The sequence below is a fragment of the Leptonychotes weddellii genome, chromosome 13, assembly GCF_054177405.1.
Source record: "Leptonychotes weddellii isolate Sample4059 chromosome 13, ASM5417740v2, whole genome shotgun sequence".
Taxonomy (NCBI): Eukaryota; Metazoa; Chordata; class Mammalia; order Carnivora; family Phocidae; genus Leptonychotes; species Leptonychotes weddellii.
Window position 1 is genome coordinate 2253708 of NC_138381.1, and position 21815 is coordinate 2275522.

Here is a 21815-nt window from a genome sequence, read left to right on the forward strand (position 1 = left end):
TGTCTCTAATCAAATCCAGATGCAAATGTGTTGCAGAGTTCTCCCTATTTTCATAAAACAGCCACTGTATTCAAGGGAGCGAATCTTTACCCGATCTGATGACCACTGATCTTCAGATGTGTCAGGTGAAAACTAATCTCCTGTTATTACTTGCAAGTTTAAGAACTCCCAGCTCTCCGGCAAATGGGAAGACTGTTAAAACCCCTTCCTGAGGTCTGGATGGGGAGCGCGGCCCTGGCCTGGAAGCTGGTGCACGGGCTCCCCCTGCTGGTGGCGGACATTATCGCAAGAGGAGGGAAAAGAACCAGTATTTTTCAAAAGTATTACAATAACACAAGTTAATGGAAAAAGCAATTTCCCCTAAAAACTAATGGAAAGGTTGCCCTTTGTGCTATGGTTTCTCTCCCGTGGTGGTTAGGACTTCTCAGCATAATGTTATTTGCCATCAAGGAGTTCTTGTGTGATTCATCATGATGCCAAAAGAAAGAGGACCAGGTGGTGCCATACGATGTCCTGCAAACTGAGGTCACATTTCAAGGCGCCCGCCCATTTCTCCGTTTATGCAGGCGCAGAGCCAGGTCTGAACATCGTCTCACCAAACTGAGACGCGAGGGCCATCCTTAAGTGGTAGAACTTCTTCGGCAACCTTTCAAATTTTGACTTCTTTATATAACGAGTTTGTGTTATTTTTCTCATCAGTCCGAAAGCCTTCATTAAGAAATAAGTATTTTTTTCAAATCTCACTTGTGCAAGAGGTTCAGCTGCACGTATTTTGGAGACGCTGTGTTGAGACGGCCTAGCCTCGGGTGTAGACCGGGGGTCATGGGTGGGGGCGGGGGGGTCCAGCGTCCCCGCCTCCCCAGCTCTGAGTGCTCTCGGCCCCACGGGAAGCTGCTGCCCTGCCCCCTGTCCCAGTTCATCCCAGATGACCTGAGAACTCCCCCTTACCTCTTAACCTCCTGCGGAAGAAATGAGCTGCCAGGAATGGGGCAGGACTCACCAATTTGACAAATAACAGTAAAATGTTAACCATTTTGCCTCTTTTTCAACCTTAGTGAACACAAAAGTGCTTCATCAGAGAATTACTAACTGTGGGTCTTAAAAACTAACTAAGCCTTGGGGTGCCTGGATGGCTCAGGCAGGTAAGCATCTGACTCTCGACCTCGGCTCAGGCCTTGATCTCAGGGTCATGGGATCGAGCCCTGTGTTGGGCTCCGCGCTGGGTGTGGAGCCTAAAAAAACAAAAACAAAAACAAAAAACTAACGAAGTGAGAAAAATCCTTCCTCTGTTGGGGAGCCCCAGCTCAGTGGGCTCCATGGCAGGGGACTCCATCCATCACAAGTACTTGCGGGGCAGAGGCTGAGGACCAAGTAGGGACTGACAGAGGAAACCCCACAAGTGACTGGCCTGTGCCCCTCGCGCCCCTGCACCTGGCCTGGCCCCAGCTGGTCTACAGAGCGGACAGGTACCCCTCATGCCCCGCGATCTGCCCCTCATTCCTCCTGCCAGCGCTTCCTCCAGACGTAGCGTTCTCCCGGTCTCTCTTATGCTAAGTACCCACATCCCATAAACTGTAAAATATAACGAATAACAAAAACCCCAGTATTTTTAAAGAGCTTCCCCAGGCCTGCCAGGGGCTCCCCAGCCCTGCTCTGACCTGACCCAGCTGTCAGCCCCCGAGACTTCCCTAGAGGAGGGCCCAGCTGCCCCTCCAGCCCCCCTTCCAGTGGCCGCCCCTTCCAGCAGAGCCGACTTGGCCTTCATGGGGCGCCAGCATGGTTTTGTGCACTGTACTCATTCTCACTGCCCTACAACTTCCCTTTGAGCTGCTGAGGGAGGGCGAGTGGGGGTCCAGGCATCCCTTCTGCCAGTTTAACAGATCAGGGCAGACCAGGGGCTCAGCACAGAAGCCAAAAGGTGGGAGCACCCAGGTGTCCCTCGACAATGAACAGATAAACAGAAGGGGTGTGTCCATGCAACAGAATGTTTCCAGCCTGAAAAATTTAGGAAGGAAATTCTGGCATCTGCTACCACATGGATGAACCTCGAGGGCCTGATGCTGGTTGCAAGGAGCCAGACGTAGCAGGACCAATCCTGTATCATTCCGCTCCTGCCAGGTGCCTAGAGCAGTCACATCCGTGGAGACAGAAAGTCGATGGTGGGCGCCGAGGGGCTGGGGAGAGGGAACGAGGGCTTGGGGTTTAGCAAGTGCAGACCTCAGTTTGGGCAGTCCGATGCCACATGAGGTGTTACAGCCTAAAGGGGCCACATTGTTCAGAAAGCGGACACATTAGGAAGGGGAAGACGTTCCAAGCAAGGGTGCCCATGCGAGCAAGAGCTCAGACGGAGACAAGATGCTGCATCTGGAGGGACGGCCAGACTCATGGACACAGGGCTCCCACTAGACAGTGTCCTCATCAACAGTCGGCTTCGTAAAGACAGACCCTGCTAACGGCCGTGCTCTAGTTTAGATATTAACCTACAGAGACACGGACTCGGTTTCCGTGCATGGTTCTGTGAAGCCTAAGGCATGTGGCCTTCTGCGTAGCCGCCCCCACAGTGAGGACCCTTCACCCCAGAGCCGTCCCCCTGCTTTCCCATCGTGCCCACACCACAGCCTCCCCTCGCCCATCCCTGTGCCCTGGCGACCGATGCCCTGCTCGCCCTCGCTGCGGTTTAATCGTTAGAAGAATGCCACATAAATGAGTCCACACGGCAGGAACTCTTCTGGGAGTGGTTGCTTCTGTCAGCCTGACACCTTGGAGAGGCCTTGAGTTCCCGGGTGTATCAATCGTTCGTCCGGTCTTGCTGCTGCGTGGTCCTCCCCTGTGCGGACATGCCACTCGTCTACCTTTCCTCTCACTGATGAGCATTTGGGTTGTTTGCCGATTTAGTGATCAGGAATTGAGCTGCTAATAAACATTCATGGACAGGTTTTTTTAATGAACATAAGTTTTCATTTAAGATTGAAATTACTTTTTCCCTCAAAAAATTGGTGACCAATATATTCATTACAAAAAAAAAAAAAAATCACTTCCAGAAATATTTTTTTCCTTTTACCATTCAAAGCAGGAAGCAGGATTGCTGGGTCCTACCGGGAAGTAGATGGTTAACTTTATAAGTAGCTGCCAAATTGTTTGACAGAGGGACTGTACCATTTTGCATTCTTACCAGCAATGCAAGAGAGCTCCTGGTGCCCCACATCCTCTTCAACACTTAGTATTGTCGGTACTTTTAATTTTGTCCACCGTGATATACGTGTCTCCCCGGGGCTTTGAGGTGCATTTTCCTAGTGGCTGACAATGTCGAGCAGCTTTTCACATGCCCGTCCTGTCTCATGCCGCATTGATTCCGTGTTTGGTCCATCATTTTAAACTGGGTTGTTTTTTTAACCATTGAGTTTTGAGAGCTCTTTACATATTCTGGTTTCAAGTGTTTTGTCAGTTGTGTGTTTTGCACATATTTTCTCTAGTCTGTAGTTTGACTTTTCATTCTTTTAACAGTGTCTTTTGCAAAACCAAAGTTTTAAATTTTATGGGCCATTCCTTGGGTGTCATGTCTCAGGAATATGCTTTCTTCTAAAATCGTATAGTTTTACGTTGTACATAAAGATCTATAGTCCATTTTGAGTTCATTTTTGGATAAGGTGCGACACTGGGTTGAGGTCCATTTTTTTGGATATTCAGACGCAGTTGTTCCAATACCATTTGTTGAAAATATTATTGAATGGTCTTCGCACCTTTCTCAAGAATCAGCAGGTCACATTTGGGTGGGCCTGTTTCTGGACACGATGGTGTCTGCCCATCTATGTGTCTGTCTCCCCTCCAACACCACACTCCCTTGGTTACTTTCACTCTACAGAAATCCGAAATTCAAAGATATGCTACCTCGAGCTTTATTCTTCTTTTCCACCATTGCTGGGCTATTTCAGTCCCTTTGCATTTCTGGATAGTCTTAGAAACAGCTTGTCTGCATCTGAACAAAACCGTGTTGGGACTTTGATAGGATGTGCATTAAATCTGTAGAGCTATTTGGGGAGAGTCGACACCTTTACCACGCTGAGCCATCCCATCCACGAACACAGAACGTCTCTCCGCTCTCTCTTTGCTTTCTTCCCTCAGCATTTCCTGGGGTTTAGCATAGAAATCCTATACGTATTTTCCTAGATTTATGCCTGGTGCTCTTATACATGTAGTGTTTTCAAATTTTGCTTTTTCTAACTGTTCATTGCTTAGTGTATAGAAATGTGATTGGCTACATGTCATTTTACTACCAGGCCATTCCAGATATAACAATACAGTTGTAACCAGGTGACTACCTCAGATCACTTGTGCAGTGGACAATTTGCAACCAAGAGTCCAGGTCAAGTCCGTACTCAGCGGGCTTCGCTGCACATGTAACAAAAGAAGTGTGTGGCTCCGCCAAGGGCCTTCTGTCTACTTAAGATCAACGCTGTGTGTGAGGCTCTGTATTCAAAATGATCTGCACAGTCTGCATGTTAACCCAACACACAGTGACTGCATATTGTTTGCTAAGTTCTGTGCTGAGGGCTATAAATACACCAACCACCTTTTCCATGAATGGCTCTGACCCCTGATGTTGTAGCTCCCAGAGCCAAAATGCAATTTACCAACTTCATGTGCTACTTTAAATTACTTTTCCCTCAAAAGATTGGTGACCGATATATTTATTATAAATATCACAAAATACATAATTTGTCTTATAGCATTCAAAGCAGGTGTGCATAATTCACATGAGAAACATTACTACCTATGTAAACCTCATTATCTATCTCACAACATAAATAAGTTTTAATAATATGAGATCTGCATAATATTACCTAACATTCACTTCTGTAAAAACCTCTTGTGTAGTTTAAGATATTTTTCTAGTTTAATCGCAGGCTGTATGAGTTACAGGTGCCCGATGCCTCTATGACTCAATATCCAATACAGAGCATGCAGAAAAACGGTGTATGAACACCAAGAGGAGAGCAAGGTGGACTGGATTTCGAGCTGATTTCATTATTTCAGACCATTTGGATGGTGTCTCATAAATAACCACCTGCAGGACATATCAGACACTTAAAAGATACTTGTCTTAAAGTAAGTAATTTAAATCATTTCCTGGCTCATCCGTTTTGCTTTTTAATTCTTAATTTTGCGCTCACTCTTTCATTGGAGAAGAATATACAGCGTCCGCCTGCTGATTGAGTGTGATCGGCCAGTGAAGTCAGGCAGTTGGAAATCAGATGAAAGACAAGGATGCGGGGAGGGGAAGCAGATTATTCGGGTCCCTGCAGCATCAGCAGGGCATGAGTTAGAATAAGCAGGCTCAGGGGTTTTGGCGGGAACAGAACCCCTCTGGCTCTGTCCCTGCTATGCCCACATCTCCAGACTCAGTGCCCACACGGCCACCCGGCTCCCTGTGCCCTCCTCCAGGCGCGTGCGGAGAGTCCTGAGTGGTGGGGCTCCCAGCCGGCTGCTGGGGCCGCACACTCAGGGTGCTCGTGGATGAGCAGCGCGGGAGGCCGACGACCCACTGGGTCTGCAGGGTGAGCTGGACCCGGCTCCCCGCAGGAGACCCCTGCAGAGTGACCAGGGCGGGGGCGGAGGAAGGGCATTGCGGGCAGCAAGGAGCCTCTCCGGAGGCAGGGCCTGGGTGCGGGGAGGGTGCCTGCTGGACCCAGGTGAGGGAGGGCAGAGGCCCGGCCAATAGGCTGGCGGGTGCTGGAGGTCTAAAGGACCGGGGCCTGCCGGGGCTGGGGCGGCACGGGGGGCAGAGAAGTCCGTCAGGGGGGCCTGCTTAGCTTAGCACCGGGAGTGGGCAGGTCGTGGCGCTTGAAGGGTGAGCCGGGCACGGAACATCCCAGGGAACTGGTGGGGCCCGGGTGACCTTGTGCACAGCCCAGTGAGGTGGCGGGCCATCAGAGCAAAGACCAGCGCTCAGGAGGTAGCGCACACCTGCATGCCGAGCGGAGTGGGTTCGCAGCGGCCCTCCAGCCAGAGAGAAGGTGCTCTGTGTGGTGAAGCGGAAGCAGGGGGTGGTCGGGAGGGAAGGGGGGAGAGGACCGCCGGGTTTGCCGATGTGTCTGCGCTGGCAAGGGAAGGATCAGAGGAGCTCCGCCAGCTTTTATTTTATCGTCCGTCAGTAGTGGGGAGGGGAACGGATGCAAGGATGTGTTCGAGAAAGACCAGATGCGCTCCCGGAGGCAAGGGTGACCGCTGGGTTTCAGACCCCGGGGTTCTGAGGCAGGAAAGCGGGCATCTGGGGACAGCCCGACATGTCCCCAGCCGGTGGGTGCCGGACGCAGTGCACCTGTCACTGCAACCAAGCCCCCTCGGGGTACTGCGGCCACCGGTTAGATGAGGCCCACCAAAGGCCTTAAATTCTGGAGACGCACGCTTTGGACTCCGTGGAGGCAAAGTGTCTTCTGAAGAAGGGCTTCATCTCACACAGCAAGCACAAAGCTGATGAGGGAAGGGAGCACCTCCAGGGACCTCAGCACGTGTAACGGAAATGCCCCTGGGAAGTTCCCCCTCATGTTCTTCCCTGTGCATGTCACTGGGTGAGCAGGAGAGCCCCGGGGTCAGCTCTGCAAGCTCGCCTCCCCAAGCGCTCTGTGCGCAGGCGGCACTCAGCCCATGGTGGAGGGGTGCGTGGAGGCTGCTGAGCTGTGGACATCGCTCCCCGCCGCACATTCCCTGTCCTCTCTGAAGCACTTCCTGAGCTGGGAAGAGCTGGGCACTGTTCCCCACAGCCCTCCCGCTGCTCAAGATCTGGAAGAGGTCTTCCCAAACTGGGCCAGGGCCTGCACTGTGAGCTGGGACGCTGATTTTAAGAAATGGAGCTTCGTTCACGTGATGCAACGCCTTCAAAGCTCATGGTGGGGTTTTTTTGCCGTTAATTCCCGAGTATTCTCCTTTATCCACAGCAGAAGCTCAGGGAAGTGGTAGCTTTCTCGTACGGCTTACTTACCCTGCGCCCGTCTCCAGCAGACTCGCCCTTACATTCCCCTCCCTTGCCCTGTGCTGTGACTTTGGGGGCCCCAACGTTGGGTGCATGGTGGAGATGCTTCGGGCACATCCAGACATGCTGCCTGAGGTCCCCTGCCAGCCCCAGGAGTGTCCTGGGTCACGGCAGCTGTGCCTCAGTATAAGGTCCTGATCCCAGAGATGCATCCCCAGGAGAGAAGAGAGGCAGCTCTCCCAGGGCGGCAGAGCAGAGGGTGGGACCCAGCCTGAGCTCAGCGCGCCCTCTCTTTCAGGATGGACATCACGCAGCGAGAACTACCCACTACGGCTCCCTGCCCCAGAAGTCGCAGCACGGCCGGCCCCAAGATGAAAACCCTGTAGTGCACTTCTTCAAGAACATTGTAAGTGCTCCCATCCCACTGTGAGCGGCAGGCTGCCGGGAGAATCGAGATTGCAGGGGGCAGCAGGTGCCTGGCCACGGCCTCATCCACAGGGGACCTGAGTCTGCCCCAGATGACCCTGAGCTCTAATCATGAGGGGTTTGAGTATATCCCCAGATGACACTGATTCTAATCATGAGGGGACCTGGGTCTATCCCCAGATGATCCTGAGCTCTAATCCATGGGGCACCTAAGTATATCCCCAGATGATCCTGAGCTCTAATCATGAGGGGTTTGAGTATATCCCCAGATGACCCTGAACTCTAATCCATGGGGCGCCTAAGTATATCCCCAGATGATCCTGAGCTCTAATCCATGGGGCACCTAAGTATATCCCCAGATAATCCTGAGCTCTAATCATGAGGGGTTTGTGTATATATCCAGATGACCCTGAGCTCTAATCCATGCGGTTCCTGAGTCTATCCCCAGGTGACCCTGAGCTCTAATCCATGGAGTGCCGGAGTCTATCCCAGATGACCCTGAGCTCTAATCCATGGGGGGGTCTGAGTCTATCCCCAGGTGACCCTGAGCTCTAATCCATGGGGATCTCAGTACATCCCTAGATGACCCTGAACTCTAATCCATGGGGGGCCTGAGTATATGCCCAGATGACCCTGAGCTCTAATCCAAAGCGTCCTGAGTCTATCCCTAGATGACCCTGAGCTCTAATCCATGAGGGGCCTGACTCTATCCCCAGGTGACCCTGAGCTCTAATCCATGGGGGGCCTGAGTCTATCCCCAGGTGACCCTGAGCTCTAATCCATGGGGTGCCTGAGTCTATCCCCAGGTGACCCTGAGCTCTAATCCATGAGGGGCCTGACTCTATCCCCAGGTGACCCTGAGCTCTAATCCATGGGGTGCCTGAGTCTATCCCAGATGACCCTGAGCTCTAATCCATGGGGGGGTCTGAGTCTATCCCCAGGTGACCCTGAGCTCTAATCCGAGGGGCCTGACTCTATCCCCAGGTGACCCTGAGCTCTAATCCACAAGGGACGTGAGTCTATCCCCGATGATGCCTCCCTCCTCCTCAGGGTGAGGTTGGCCATGGGAGCTCAGCCCTAGAACCTGGTCACAAGGTCCAAACTGCATCTGCCACTTACTGAATCTTATGTTCTAGAAAAGAACTCACTCCTTTTGAGACTAAAGGACTATGAGACTCTTAGTTTAAAAACACAGGCTTTGCAAAACTATGGAGACAAAAAGATTAAAGAGATGCCAAGAGGAGTGGTTATCAGAGTTTGTGGGCAGGGAGGGGAACAGGGGGAGCACAGAGGGCTTGGGGGCCATGGGCCCACTGTGTGATACGGAGCTGGTGGACGCCTGACGTCGCACATTTGTGCAAACCCACAGAACGTACACCATGAGCGTAACCTTACCATGTGCTACGATTCCCTGAAAAGAAGTGCATCGGCCTTGGTTCCCGGCTCATAACACACGAGCCACGCGCATGCAAGGCCGTAATAAATGGGGAAACAGTGAGCAGGACAAGAGGGCGGACGTGGCAACTCTCTAATTTCTATGCATTCTTTCTAGAAACTTAAGACTTCCCTCAAAAATAAAGATTGAAAAACAAAAGCAAAGCCACGAGCTTCTAATCCTAAACTTTTTGTGTAGCGGGCATTTTAGGAGGGTCTTCTGCATGTTGACAAGTGAGTGTTGGGAGCCCCAGGCCCGAGAACACTCCTCTCGAAGCTCTGAGTACAGGGGACGCTTCACCTCCACCCGAGAAGCAAGGCCCTTAGCAAAGCGAGCTTCGCCCTCACAGCCCGCGCACCCAGGAACCACAGCGGGACGAATCGTGCCCCTCTTCCCTGAGGGCTGAGTGTTCTGGAAACTCTGCCTGGCATTGGCGTCTCAGGCCCCGTAGTCTCCGAGAACCAGGACAGGAACCGGGAGGCAGAGAGGGGTGACTTCGGAGGCGCCGGGCTGCCAGCCCAACGGGGGCTGGTCAGGAGCAGGAAGGTGAGGGCAGGAGGCTCCCCGGGGAGAGAGGCGCCCGCCCCCGCTCACAGGCCTCTGCGTGTCTTTGCAGGTGACACCACGCACACCTCCTCCATCGCAAGGAAAGGTAAGACCTCTGAACGTTGTCCTTAATTCTCACGCCGTCTGTAGACCTTCCCTGAAATCCCCAAATGGACCAAAGAGAGGGCGGGCCTCACGGCTACCTGACATCACCCCAAATGTGTGCCCCGTGGATCCCAAGCAGCACAGGCTGAGGAAGGAACACGCCCAGCAGAGACTGCTGCCGGCTCCCAGCTCGCTCCCCCCCCACCCTGTCCCAAATCCTTCCGAAATCCACCCTGAGCCGCCCCTGGGATCCCGCAGGGGTCAACACCACTCACCAGCTCAGCACGGCCCCGATTTGTGTTTCTTGTTTATTAAAAGACTTTTTTTCCTGCCTGGATCACAATGTCATTGTTTCTCTCTCTCCCACACAGGGGCGAGGACTGTCCCTCAGCAGATTTAGCTGGGTAGGTGACACTCGCGTGTCCCCGCACCTCCCTCTCCCTTCTGCTCCTCACAGCTGCCCGCGCCTGCGCTCTGCTCCGCGAAGCTGCCTCACGGGCCCCCTTCTTCCCTGGCAGGCCCATTGCCCACGCCGTCGGGGGGCCGCCTTCCCCCCCCGGGGGGAACCCAGGGCCCCCACCGCCGACCCCGCAGGGCCCTGCTTCCTCGCCCGACCGGGCGCCTCCCGGGAAGGAGCAGCTCTGCACCTGAGAAAGTTCCCGACTTCCTTCCAGCCCGAGGAGTGGGACACCAGTCCCCGCAGGACAGGCCCAGGGAGGCCGGGGCCGGCAGGCCATCCAAATAGCCAGCTCTGCCGCCCGACTGACAGGAGGCTGAGGAAACGCGATGCCGCCTCCGGCCACGCGGTCCAATGAAGCCACGAGACCTGGGGTCTGATCGCGGCATAGCTTAGCCGTCAGCCATCCAGGGACGTCCTCTGAGGAAGGCCGAGAACAAGGTGCCCATCCCGATTGTAAATGGCCACCTTGCTCACTTTCTAGACACCGGTGAAATGTGGTGTCTGAGCCAGCCTAAAATGCCTATCGGTGTTTTCTAACCAAACCTATAGACTTCGGTTAGTAGTAAAGGCCAGAGTTCTTACTTTACCAAAGCTGCCATCTGCAGAATAAACGGAAAAGTAACCACTCACCTATAGGCCAGGGACCCCGTCTGGCCTGGAAACACAGCCCGAGTCCCTAGTGCAGAGCGTGCATATACTTGGTGCTCAGTTAATAAGCATCACACACGTGGATGACTAGAGTTTACAAAAAAGACAGAGAAGGAAGGAGGGAAGCGAGAACAGTGAGGGGGAGAGGCACGAGGAGGGGAGGCCCATGGAGAAGGTAGAGGGTTCCATAAGGTTCCTGGATTGCCCCAGCACGTTCTTACATGGAATTTGCTGGAACACTTTATACAAATATATCTGAGCCTTTTCCAAAGCTGATGACTTTGCATAAAGGGGCCAAGAGGGTAGGAAACACGTGGGCTGGGCCTCGCAGCCAGTTAATTTCTGACTTTCTGTGCCAGCAGGAGACCCAGATGACACTGCAGAAGGAAGTCTTGTTTTGGTAACCCCTTGGTCTGCCTCCTCACTTTCTAGGCATGGACTCTCGGGCATGATGCGGAGTCACCGGGGGACGTGCGGGGTGGGGGAGGAGGCCCTTCCTCCCTCCGGGCATTTAGAGCCCGCTTCACCCAGCAGCTAACCAGAAAGACCTTGCCTTCCCTCCACGCCTCCATTTTGGGGCTACTAATCTTTACTCAGTTTCTCTTTCTTTTCCAAAGCAAAATCCCCCTCCGTATTTCATTTGCCTGTGTGTCCATTTCCTCGAGCTACAGGACTGCCTTCCTGCTTGGAGTTTGTGAAAGTCGCCCATTCTTCTTCTAAACTCTGTTGAACACTTCTTGGTAAATTCCAGGTTGCCCAAAGATAGAAGTGACCCAAGAATTTGAAAGGAGGAAAAGTCAAGCAGATTATTTAATCTGAAAACCTACCCTTGAGTTTTGTTCTCAGAAGCTCCTAGTTCTGGAGGAAAGCAAGACACAGGAGGATTTAGCCCTGGTCTGTGAGGCTCCGTGGGGCACCTGCACACTGAGCCGTGACCTGTCCCTCCGTGGGATGTCCCGGAGCGAGCGCAGCCATGGAAACCTCTGGACCCCAGGGCTGCCCGCCCTCCACCTGCTGCACCCGCCCCCCAATCCCTCCCTGACACCGCTAGGATAGAGGGATTCCCTGCGTGGATTCCGGGCCCTCCAGCCCATGTGTGTGCACGCTGCAAGGCCTGTGGGTGGAGGCAGAGGGACCTGGGGCTCCACCAGAGGGCGGGTCATTTCCTTGACTAGATTGTTAGGAGCAGACCATAGAGAGTCTCCCCGTCCTGCTGGCAGAATCTGAAAGCTCAGACCCTGTCCAATGAAGACAGACCTGCAGGCCAGACAGCGACCTTACCTGAGCCCCCCCGGCCTGCTTGGCGCCCGCGTGACGTGGTGCCCGAGGCTGGAGGGCCCCATCCCGCAAACGCTAACCTCCCTGTGTCTGCCCGAGCCCCCCGACTCCTTCCTCGTGTCCACGGGGGATGTTGCCGTTTGAAAGTAAAGCATCTTCAAAAAAAGACTAGTCCTGGGACGCGGATGTCCTCACCCGTCAGCAGTCAGCCGCCATTGCTCTGTGCCTCGCAGGGAAGGTCCTCCCTCCAGCGCGAGGGGGGCCCTGGCGCGGGGAGCCGGGCTTGGCCTCTCCTGGAACGACAGCAAGCACGTGCCAGGAGCCCACAGGCCCTGTTCACAGAGCAGCACATCCGTGAACTCCCGGAAGGAGAGGCTGCTTTATCTGCGTTTTATAGAAGAGGAAACTGAGGGTCTGAGTGGCCCTGACGCTTGCCCGAGGCCACACAGCTAGGGAGTGGAGAGCTAGGGCTCCGTGCAGGCCGCTGGGTGCCCGGGGCTGTGCCCTGGTGCGCGGCGGCAGGGACACGACTTGCTGGCCGGACCTGCCCCCTCCCTCCTTCATGACCAGCCCAGATCCCGGGACCCCCAGCAGGGGCCACACACCCACTGTCAGGGCACCCAAGCCGTGGCCAGGGGAGCTGGTTTCTGGTCATCCTGGCGAGAGCCTCATCCAGGCCAGAGAATTTGAAGCTTGTCTTTCTGCTTTAGAAAAGTATGGGCCTCAAAATTTTGCTAAGTGCCAAGCTCCATATCCTCCAGACGTCCAGCAGAAGGGGGCAGATGTGAGGAGTCTGCACAGAGAAGCAGACAGGGACCCCCCAGCCCAGGAGGGGAGTGCCTCCTGGGGCTGAGAGCAGGCCCTGCACTCCCTTCCTGCACACAGGTGGGCAAAGGCGGGTCACCTGGTTTTGCTGGACCTTGCCACTCTTGTCTTGAAAGCCACACGGTGGAGTGGGTCAGGAGTCTGATCTTTCCGTGAGAGCATTTGGGCACACGTCTGCCCACGCACGGCAGCCTGGGCTGGGCCCCCACTGCGGCTTGGAGCACGGCCCTGGCTCCGCTGGCGGCCCCCCCCCAGGGCCCCTCCCTGCCCCGCAGGCCCCCTGAGAGCTGTTTGGTCTCTTGCAGGGAGCCGAGGGGCAGAAGCCGGGACTTGGCTACGGAGGCAGAGCTCCAGCTCACAAGGGACTCAAGGGGGCCCATGACGCCCAGGGCACGCTTTCCAAAATCTTCAAACTGGTAAGGTGACCCTTCTCAATGCCAGGGACGTGCTGGGGGGGTGGCGGGGGTGTTCCAGGCTTTCCACACTGTCCCTCTGGGGTTCACCTGCCAGGCTGGCTGGCTCAGGGGCCAGGACGTATCTGCAGGGGCCGGTTCAGGCTCCCTCGGGGACCTCGAGGACATGTGAGGGGTCCCTCGCAAGGCTCCCCCCTGCTCTGGGGAGGCGGGGGTGGCGTGGGCGCCGACCTCATCTGGAAGCTCCCAGTGCCGAGGCTGCGGACTCCTGAGAAAAGGAACAGGAGCTGAGTGACAAAAGGGGGAGATCGCTGGTCAGGCAGGCAGAGATCCCAGGGGCCACACGGGGGTTGCCTGATACGCACACTGGAGTCACTGGTCCTGGGGCCTCTCTTAGGGCAGCTGGAAGGGGCGTGAGAAGATGCCGAGGGGCCTGGATGCTGCCAAGTCTCAGAGAGCCCCACCGCAGCCCATTCTTGGCTCTGATCAATCCCAAGATCAGTTTCCCAGCATGGGGAGGGGGCTGTTTGGCCTCCGTTCATTCCCGGACCCTCTCGTGGGCCCCGGAGCTCACAATTCCAGGGCTCACCCACAGCTCCGGGGTAGGCGCCGTCCGCAGCCTGTAACTGCCTGGACGCAGGACGCCCGAGAGCCTCGGGCACAGGGCCGACCCATAAGCAGCCGCTGTCCCCGTGGGCAGAGGTCTCCGAAGAACACAGTGACAGGTCTGCTCCCCCGCGGCTGTGAGCCCAGGCTGGCCGTGCCCACGGTCAGGGGCCAGAGGCTGGCTGCCCAGGAGCCCTGTCCATCTGCCATCATACTCGTTACCCTGGCAGGTGCTTGCTGAGCATCACTGCGTGCTTTTCGGGGAGGGGAGCGTGTCAAGAGCATGTTCTCGCGGTGGGGGACAGACATGGTTGAAATGAGTGCCACCGGCAAGAGAGGCTCCCCACACAGGGGGCCCCTGTGGCCCTCCTGAGGGCTTTGTCACCCAGGTCCCATGACACCCAACAACTTAGGTGTTCACACTGAAAGCCCAGCAGTGCGTCAAAATGGGGCTGGGCTTTCTCAGCCCCCCATCCAGGGCTTGGCAGCAGAGCCGAGGTCCCAGCAACAGCCCGGACTTCAGGGCTCACAGCCGGAAGGGGATCAGGGACAGGGATGCGCCCACCCCAGCGGGGACACGTGGCACCTTCTGCACAGCCCAGGACAGTCCCCAGGCTGACTTACGGCTCGAGGGATCACAGTTCATCTCTGGACAGGTGCTCACACAGGCACACGGCCAGGGAGCACCATTGTCTGGGTCCACGTTCCCATGTACTTTCTCGTTAGAGTAACAGCCGAGCGAGCAGCTGTTCTTGTGACTCTGAATCCGCCCGAGGCCATCCGCTTCTTGGCTTCTTGGTGTGAGAGCCGATTCTAAGCCAGAGCCACGATGATTTGCAAGGTGCTCCAGTCAGCTCCCGTTCCAACCTAACGAACCGTAATCAGGAAGATGGATGCCAGCATGTAAAAGGCAGGGTTTGTGGGTTACGGCAGGAAAGGCATCAGAAAAGGCAAAAAGCCCCAGGATGCTCACAGCACCCTGTCGAGAGAAAAATAACTCCTGAAGGATTTCATGTTTATCCTTCTCGGGTGAGGGATTGGCGTCGCCATAGACAAAGGAAGATGAGACGCCCAAGTAAGAGGGGACGTTAGTCTGGGCTTACTTCCCAGACGGCGTGCCGTGCACCCTGCCCCGCCGTGTCCATCGGCAGGTGTCCGGGCGCCACAGACAAACACATCGTGGATTCCTACTCCACGCGAAAGCTTCGTCATCTTGTGTCTTCAGGCCGGCGGGCACATTTGGGGGGAGGCATGCGTTTCCATGGAAACTGAATGTTCTAGGGGTTTCTGGTCATGGATGAGAACAGGAGCGTCCGCTTCGCTCCACCTGCCCTCAGACCACCGCTTGGGGTCACAGTAGGCAACTTGATTTGACACTAAAAGGCTCTGCTGTGCGTGGCTTGGAGGTATCGCCCCAGAGATCGGGCAGCTGAAAGGCAGGACCCGGGCCTCCGGCAGGATCCAGCTCACCCCGGGCTCGGGCTCAGCCTCGGCCAGCCCCGCACAAGGCTCCGCCCCAATCACCTTGATAGGAGGTCTTGAACCTGGGTGAGTGTGCTTTCTAACTGGCTTACTAACACATCAAGGTTTCACAGTTTATGGTGGAATAATTTGGTCTGTAACCCAAATAGTCATCATGGGGTCATGTGTGTGGTGTGTCCCATGGTCGGGTTACTGGCAGGGTCGGCTCAGTGAGCACATGTGTGTGGGGGCCCCTGCCACGAGCCCAGATTCAGTGGTTGCTGGGCCCACACAGAGGTGAGGGGAGGCAGGACTGTGCTTTTGAGGAAGGTCAGTCCTATCCAGGAAAGGGCTTAAATCTGTGAAGTGAATGGTAATCAACAGGCGTGCTGACTCGTTTCATGTCTGGTCAAAAGCAGGCGTGACCCTCTCCTCAGTGGAAATTCTAAAGCAAATCTGAGTAAGGGGGAATCAAATTCTACCCGCACATTCAAGTAACCGAGGTCATCATGATGTGTCTGCCCAGTTCTGCACCGTGGCAACGAGACGGTGAGGATGAGGAACCTGTAGGAGCTCTGGGTCCAAACCCAGCAGTGCATTCAGAATAGTGATGTTTCCACGAGTGGCCCAGAACCTGGCCAGGCGGGCGCCCGCATCTGACCCAGCTGCGATGTCCCAGACCGTTTCTGGGCTCCCCCTGAGTCTCCATGCCCCCGAGCGTCCCAGGTGGGAACCCAGAGGTGTGCAGTGGTAAGGATTTCCCTGCTGACGGGGTGACTCTGGGGACTGTGTCTCTGTGCCTGGGTCGCACATGCAAGCCTGGCCCCAGCCAGGGTGAGATGCTTGCAGGTCGGGCTGGCCAGCCCCGTCCCTGTCCAGCACGTTCATCGTGTGGGACGAACACAAGCGTGTGAGCACCATTTGTTTGTAATGGGTTCAATGTTTTCCTGCATTTCTGTTTGTACAAAGTGGTTTAGAAATTTTAAAGCTTCTATAGAGTTCAAGGGAAGCTCCGATTTATCAAATCCAATTAATATGGCTTTCATTAGGTTTTACTACATGAAATGTTCACGAACTGGCCGACCACGGGCATAGGGCTGAATGAGTCCGCAGATGTGGTTACCATCATTGGGGAACAATCCCCGCAGAGGCGAGAAGGGTTCCAAGGAGGTGGGTGGGGACGGTGGGTCTCCCGGGATTTAAGGGGGCGCCATTACCCCGGACTGTCCGTCCCTGTGGGCTGGAAACTGGGTGAAGAGCCCTGCATTTCTCCCAGTCATTAGGGAACTGCATCGAGCTCTTATCAGAGTTTCTCATTTCCAGATGCACAGCGGAGACAGTTTCCCAGCCAGGTGCGGAACTGGGGACGGAATGCAGGACTTCCCCGCAGGTCCCATTCCTCCCCTCCCCCAGACACGGCTTCAGGCCGACCTACTCCTAGTGGGGCCAGCTCGTCCGCTCAGCCAGAGAGGACTGTCCCCGGGGACAGCGTTGTGTAGCTCGGCTCTTGCCCGGGCGACATGGCGGTGGCCGTGCTCCCCAGCACCACCATCTCCCCAAAGATGAAGCTGTCCCTGTCGTCGTGTGTAGACGGTTTCCCTCTGTGACCCTGGAATCTCTAGAAACAAAGTACCCCTTCGCGGCAGCTGAGCGTTCCGCCCCCAGAAGGGCAGCGCGAGATGTGGGTCCTGGGAATGAGGGTCCGCGAGCCTCCCCGAGGGTCCCTGAAAACTGGATCAGCACTTGCTCGTGTTGTGAGAAATGGAATCAGAGCCTCAGCAGACCCAAATGAGGTGGTTTGCACCAGCGGCCCCACAGGCGGGATCCTGGCGCGAGGTCAGATGCTGCGGATGCCAAGGCTGCCCGTGCACGTCTCCTAACTCTGTGTTTCCTTTCCTCAGGGAGGAAGAGATAGTCGTTCTGGATCACCCATGGCGAGACGCTGAAGCCCTACCTTGTGGTCCCAGAAACCTGTCCTCAGCTTCTTAATATAACTGCCTTAAGATTTTAATACCGTCCACATCCACTCCCTACTTGCAGCAAACACCCTCCCGCCTAATGCCCGTTGAGTTGTGCACATGGTGGGGTCAGGCACGCCGCACCTGCTGCAGCTTCTGGCCATCAGCTAAATGGAGGGAACGCAGACAGAATATTAAGCAGTTACTTGGTGTCTGAAGAGAGCGCGTCCTCGGAGCTCCCTCCACCGCGGCGCGGCCGAGTCCCCGGGCGCTGGTGCGCGGACACACCTCCGAGTTCACCCTCCTCCCTCCTTGGACTTGCTTTGCTGACCCGGCATCCCTCGGCTTCGCAGGCACTGCCGTGGGGACGCTGCCGTGGACACAGGGACATGTGCAGGGCGGTGAGGACTGTTGATCCGAGCTTCCTTTGGTTGCTTTCCCCGCCCCTTGCTCACCTCCTAACACACACTTACTCTCCCTCCAGGATGAGGCAGTCGGGAGCGGCACGGGGGGCTTTCGGTACGTGAAGTGCGGGCGGGCAGCGGTGAAGAGTCCCGTGGGGTGGGCGCGGAGGGGGCGCCTGCAGGCGGCGGCCCACCCCACGCGGTTAGCGGAATTCGGGCGCGGCGGAGAGGGGACCGGGAGGCAAGGCTGGGCTGGGCCACGGCCCCAACAGGAAACAGGATCTTCTTGGAAATGAGGTGAGGTACAGCGGGAGCCAGAGTGGCTTCTGCCAACAGCCTGTTCCCCCAGAGCCCAGCAGAGGTCCGGGGAGACGCTCGTCTCAGAGCGGGACTGGAGGAGTGTTCTGGGTGGCCTCACGGCGTCACCCTGGTCGCTGCGGGAGGTGACCAGCGGTGCGCTTCCCACGGCAGTGCACACTGCAATACTAACCCTCGGTGGACAGATAACCTTCCGTCCGCTTGCATCCTAGACGCGGACGCGCGTAGCGAATAGGCTTCGGAGGGCCCGCTTCCCGAATCGCTGAGCTGGACGTCGTGGGGGCCGGGCCTGGCCGGCCCTGTGAGCAGAGATGGGCTCCTCTGAATCGTGTCTTTTCTAACGAGCTGACCTTTCCTGTGCCCCCCTCGTAACATACTGATCCCGCCTTTTGGTTTTAGCGTATGTCTTAGAGGCCTTCCAAGGAGCCCCCACTGGCATCGTCCTCCCTTAGAAGGAACACGAGGAATAGTCAACGTGTCAACATAATCCCGTCCTAATTCCGATGTCCGGTGGGGGTTTAATATAATGTCTATTAATCTATAGCCTCAATGATGAGAGGGTTACAGGGGAACAAGGAACAAAATTTCAGAAACAAAACCTCCAAACTGCGTGACACACACACACTCTACATCTCTGAGCCGACCGCTGGCCGAGTGATCTCCACGCGGGGCTACGCCCAGACGGCGTGCGCTGAGATGGGCGCTCGTGGGAAGTACACACTGTTCTTGAATATCGAAATAAAATAATAAACTTTTAATGATACTTGCATGGTGTCTTCTTTTATCTTTGCTCTGGGCTGCAGAACGTGAGCCCCAGCAGAGCAAAGGTAAAGGCCGTGTCTTGGGGGTGATGCAGGTGTGGGCTGTGCCTTCGCGGCCTGGCCGCCGGCCCACGCTGGCCAAGCAGGTGCGTTACCCCCGGGGGCCCCCGCATTAGTAAGAGAGGATGGAACACAGGTCACGGTTAGGGCACGGATCCGCTAACTCACAGGAGAATTTTCAACTTATCTTCCAACAATCTATTACCTTAACCAAACACCTGTTAACGTGAGCTGAAGAAACTCTGGGAAACTACCTTTTGCCACACTAAGACATCGACAATGATGGGGGATTTGGGAAATTCTGTGTGTGTCATTGTTCGCGGTTACAAGAATTCGGTTTCAAAAAGATAAGCCGGAATCTTTGTTTTGTCTTGCTTTTAACTAAAGTCCTGGTTCCCTTCCGTCTCGGCAGCAGCCGTGAGAGACCGTCTGCCCTTGTGAGCGTAAAGGAGGGCAGCCTCCGTGCTGGGACGGTCCTGGGATGACACGAGCCTATTGTCTGGGGCCCCCAGACCTGTGTTGTGTGCATCCACCCCAATGCCGACGCCAAGGGAGCCTGCCCTGCTCGCCGGGCACCAGCCCCTCCCCTCCTCTTTGCCCCCCAAACCCTTCAACCAATGAATCTGGAAAATCATGCACAGAGAGTCACATTTTTTTTTAAAGATTTTCTTTCTTTTCTTTCTTTCTTCTTGTCAGAGAGAGAGCTAGCACAAGCAGGGGGAGAGGCAGAGGAAGAAGCAGGCTCCCCGCTGAGCACGGAGCCTGATGTGGGGCTCGATCCTGGGACCCTGAGATCACCACCTGAGCCGAAGGCAGACACTTCACTGACTGAGCCACCCAGGGGCCCAGAGAGTCACATTTTTAAAATAGTCTTTTAGTTGGCAGGTCTCTTTTAATGTTACATGTACAGGACGCACATGAAACGGTAAACCAAGGGTAAACCTAGAGTAACACAGCAGCTCTCACGGTAACTCAACACTCGGGTACATATTTCAAAGTAAAACAAGACAGAACAGGAGCTGAACCTCGGAACGCATGTTCTCGCTGAACGCTTACCTAGGAGGTCGGGCACCACACTCGAGAAGGGGCTTCGGGAACCCCAGCCCCAAGCAGAGCCCAGAGGTGTCACGAGGGGCAGGGGAGGCACAGGAGGGACTCCCCATCACAGCAGAGAGCCACGCGACCACCGTCTCCGGCCCCCACGCCATTCAGTGTAGACGGGGACCCGGGGATCGTGAGTCACCGCCGTCGGGGCTCTAGGCCTGTGTGGCTGGTGGCGGACCGTGAGCCCCCAGACGGGTGGATGCCGTGGGCAGAGCAGACAGGTCGGAGGACAGAGGGTCTGCTGGAGGGCGCAGACCCGGGGCTGGGTTAGCGGGGCGTGGAGAGGACGCTGCGTCGGGAGACGAGGTGCCACAGGGCACGCCAGCTCTGTAAGTTGGGGTGGGGCTCCCCCTGGGCTTGGGGTTGTGGGGAGAGGCACGGGACCGTGGGGACAGTTCTCGGGTGGAATGAAGGACAGGAGCTCAGCTGCCGACTCATGGATAGGTGGTGCTGTTGGGGGGCCCGGAAGGCCGTGCCGGGGCGAGGAGCTCCGATTCCGGGCACGCAGCTCCCCGCCGGGCCGCCGGGTCCGAGGCCGGGGCGCAGCTCCTCGGCTCCTCGCGTGCCTCGTGCACCCTTCCCTCCGTGTGCCTCATGCCTGGCACCTCCTCTCCCGAGGACCTCACCCCGCGGCCTCGTGTGCCGCGGGATTGCTCCCCGGCGTCCTGCCTCCAGATACAGTCCGGTGGGGAGTGAGGGCCGGGGCGCGGGGCCAAGCAGGGCGGGCGCGCCTCCCAGGACAGAGCTGTGTATCCTTCTCACGCGGGAACGCTCCTTCCTGCGCCCCCATCTGGCCCGGTGCTGGAACCTAGCCCAGGCCGGCGCAGGAAGCCACTCTCCTCCCCTTTCCCAGAGCGCTGATAGCCCATTTCCTCTCCTGATTTCTCTGCTGTAAGTAGTCACCGCGGTCCGCAACGAGGGGGCACGGAGGCAGTTGGCCACGCGCAGTTCATGAAGTCCGTGTCCCAGGTGAGCCATCGGGCGCCAACGTAACCCACGGAACAGCCATCCTTGAAGTGGGAGTGGAACCACGGGAGGTCGTCCATGGCCTACTTTCCGAGAAACATGTGGGTTCCGTGAGCAGGCTCCGAGTCCACTCTTACGTTGGTGGCAGAGTGAGGGCTTCTCACCTCCGCTTCCCACCCTGTGGGACGACGTGAGGTTAGCGCTGGATTCCAATGGCACCTGGAATGCATTAACGGGTCAAGACCCAAGTGAGCCAGTAAGATGGCGACCACGTCCAGTGCTGGCCAGGGGGCTCCCAGCCCAGTCCAGTGCCAGCCTCCGACTTAAGTCAATGAGGGCAGATCCAGACCCAAGTGTAGACACAGGGACAGGCAACGGGCTCCCGTGGCTGCCGAGGGCGGACACACACCAGGGGTCTGGTGGGACAGGGATGCGTCCCCACGCCAGCTGGGCCTGGGTCTGTGCACCCCTGGGAACGGTTAGCCAGCCGTCCTGGGCCCCCGCCCACACCTCCTGGATCAGAATCTGCTTTCTGGGGGCGCCTGGGTGGCTCAGTCGGTTAAGCGACTGCCTTCGGCTCAGGTCATGATCCTGGAGTCCCGGGATCGAGTCCCACATCGGGCTCCCTGCTCGGCGGGGAGTCTGCTTCTCCCTCTGACCCTCCCCCCTCTCATGTGCTCTCTCTCTCAAATAAATAAATAAAATCTTAAAAAAAAAAACAAACAAACAGAATCTGCTTTCTGAAAAGGCACCCGGGGGTGTTTGCCCCTTGAGGACTCGCCCCAGCCTCCAGAGGCGAGCCACCTGCCTGCCTGCCTGACCACGAACGCGGCAGAAGCGACTCAGATAATGAAAGCCACGGCCGCAGAGTTGGGCCCGGAGCATCCTCGTCTCCTCGGGCACATAACTTGGCAAGCAGACGGCAGAGAGAGGAGCAAGTCCAGGCTATGGCGAGGGCAGCGGACAAAGCAGGGGCCCCGCAATGCTCCGTGGTGACCGTGGCTATTCTAACAGGCAGCTCTGTCCTTTCCTGCGCCAGGAGGGCGGGTGCGGCTGGGGCCGGTCTTCGAC

The 21815-nt window shown here is 56.4% G+C and overlaps 1 protein-coding gene across 4 annotated transcripts in view; it reads left to right on the forward strand.

Annotated features, from left to right (window-relative positions):
• The window catches only part of MBP (myelin basic protein), a 64073-nt gene extending 45462 nt beyond the window's left edge, over nt 1–18611 (forward strand). For 2 of the 4 annotated variants that reach the window (XM_081800991.1, XM_081800992.1), the window contains 5 exons: nt 7269–7376; nt 9448–9483; nt 9854–9886; nt 12999–13109; nt 17075–18611. In XM_081800991.1, the coding sequence (XP_081657117.1) occupies nt 7269–7376; nt 9448–9483; nt 9854–9886; nt 12999–13109; nt 17075–17119 (333 nt within the window). In that variant the 3' untranslated portion in view covers nt 17120–18611. The remainder of the gene's footprint in view (nt 1–7268; nt 7377–9447; nt 9484–9853; nt 9887–12998; nt 13110–17074) is intronic. The other 2 variants (XM_081800990.1, XM_081800993.1) reach the window with 1 other exon arrangement.
• Nucleotides 18612–21815: the final 3204 nt, after the last annotated feature.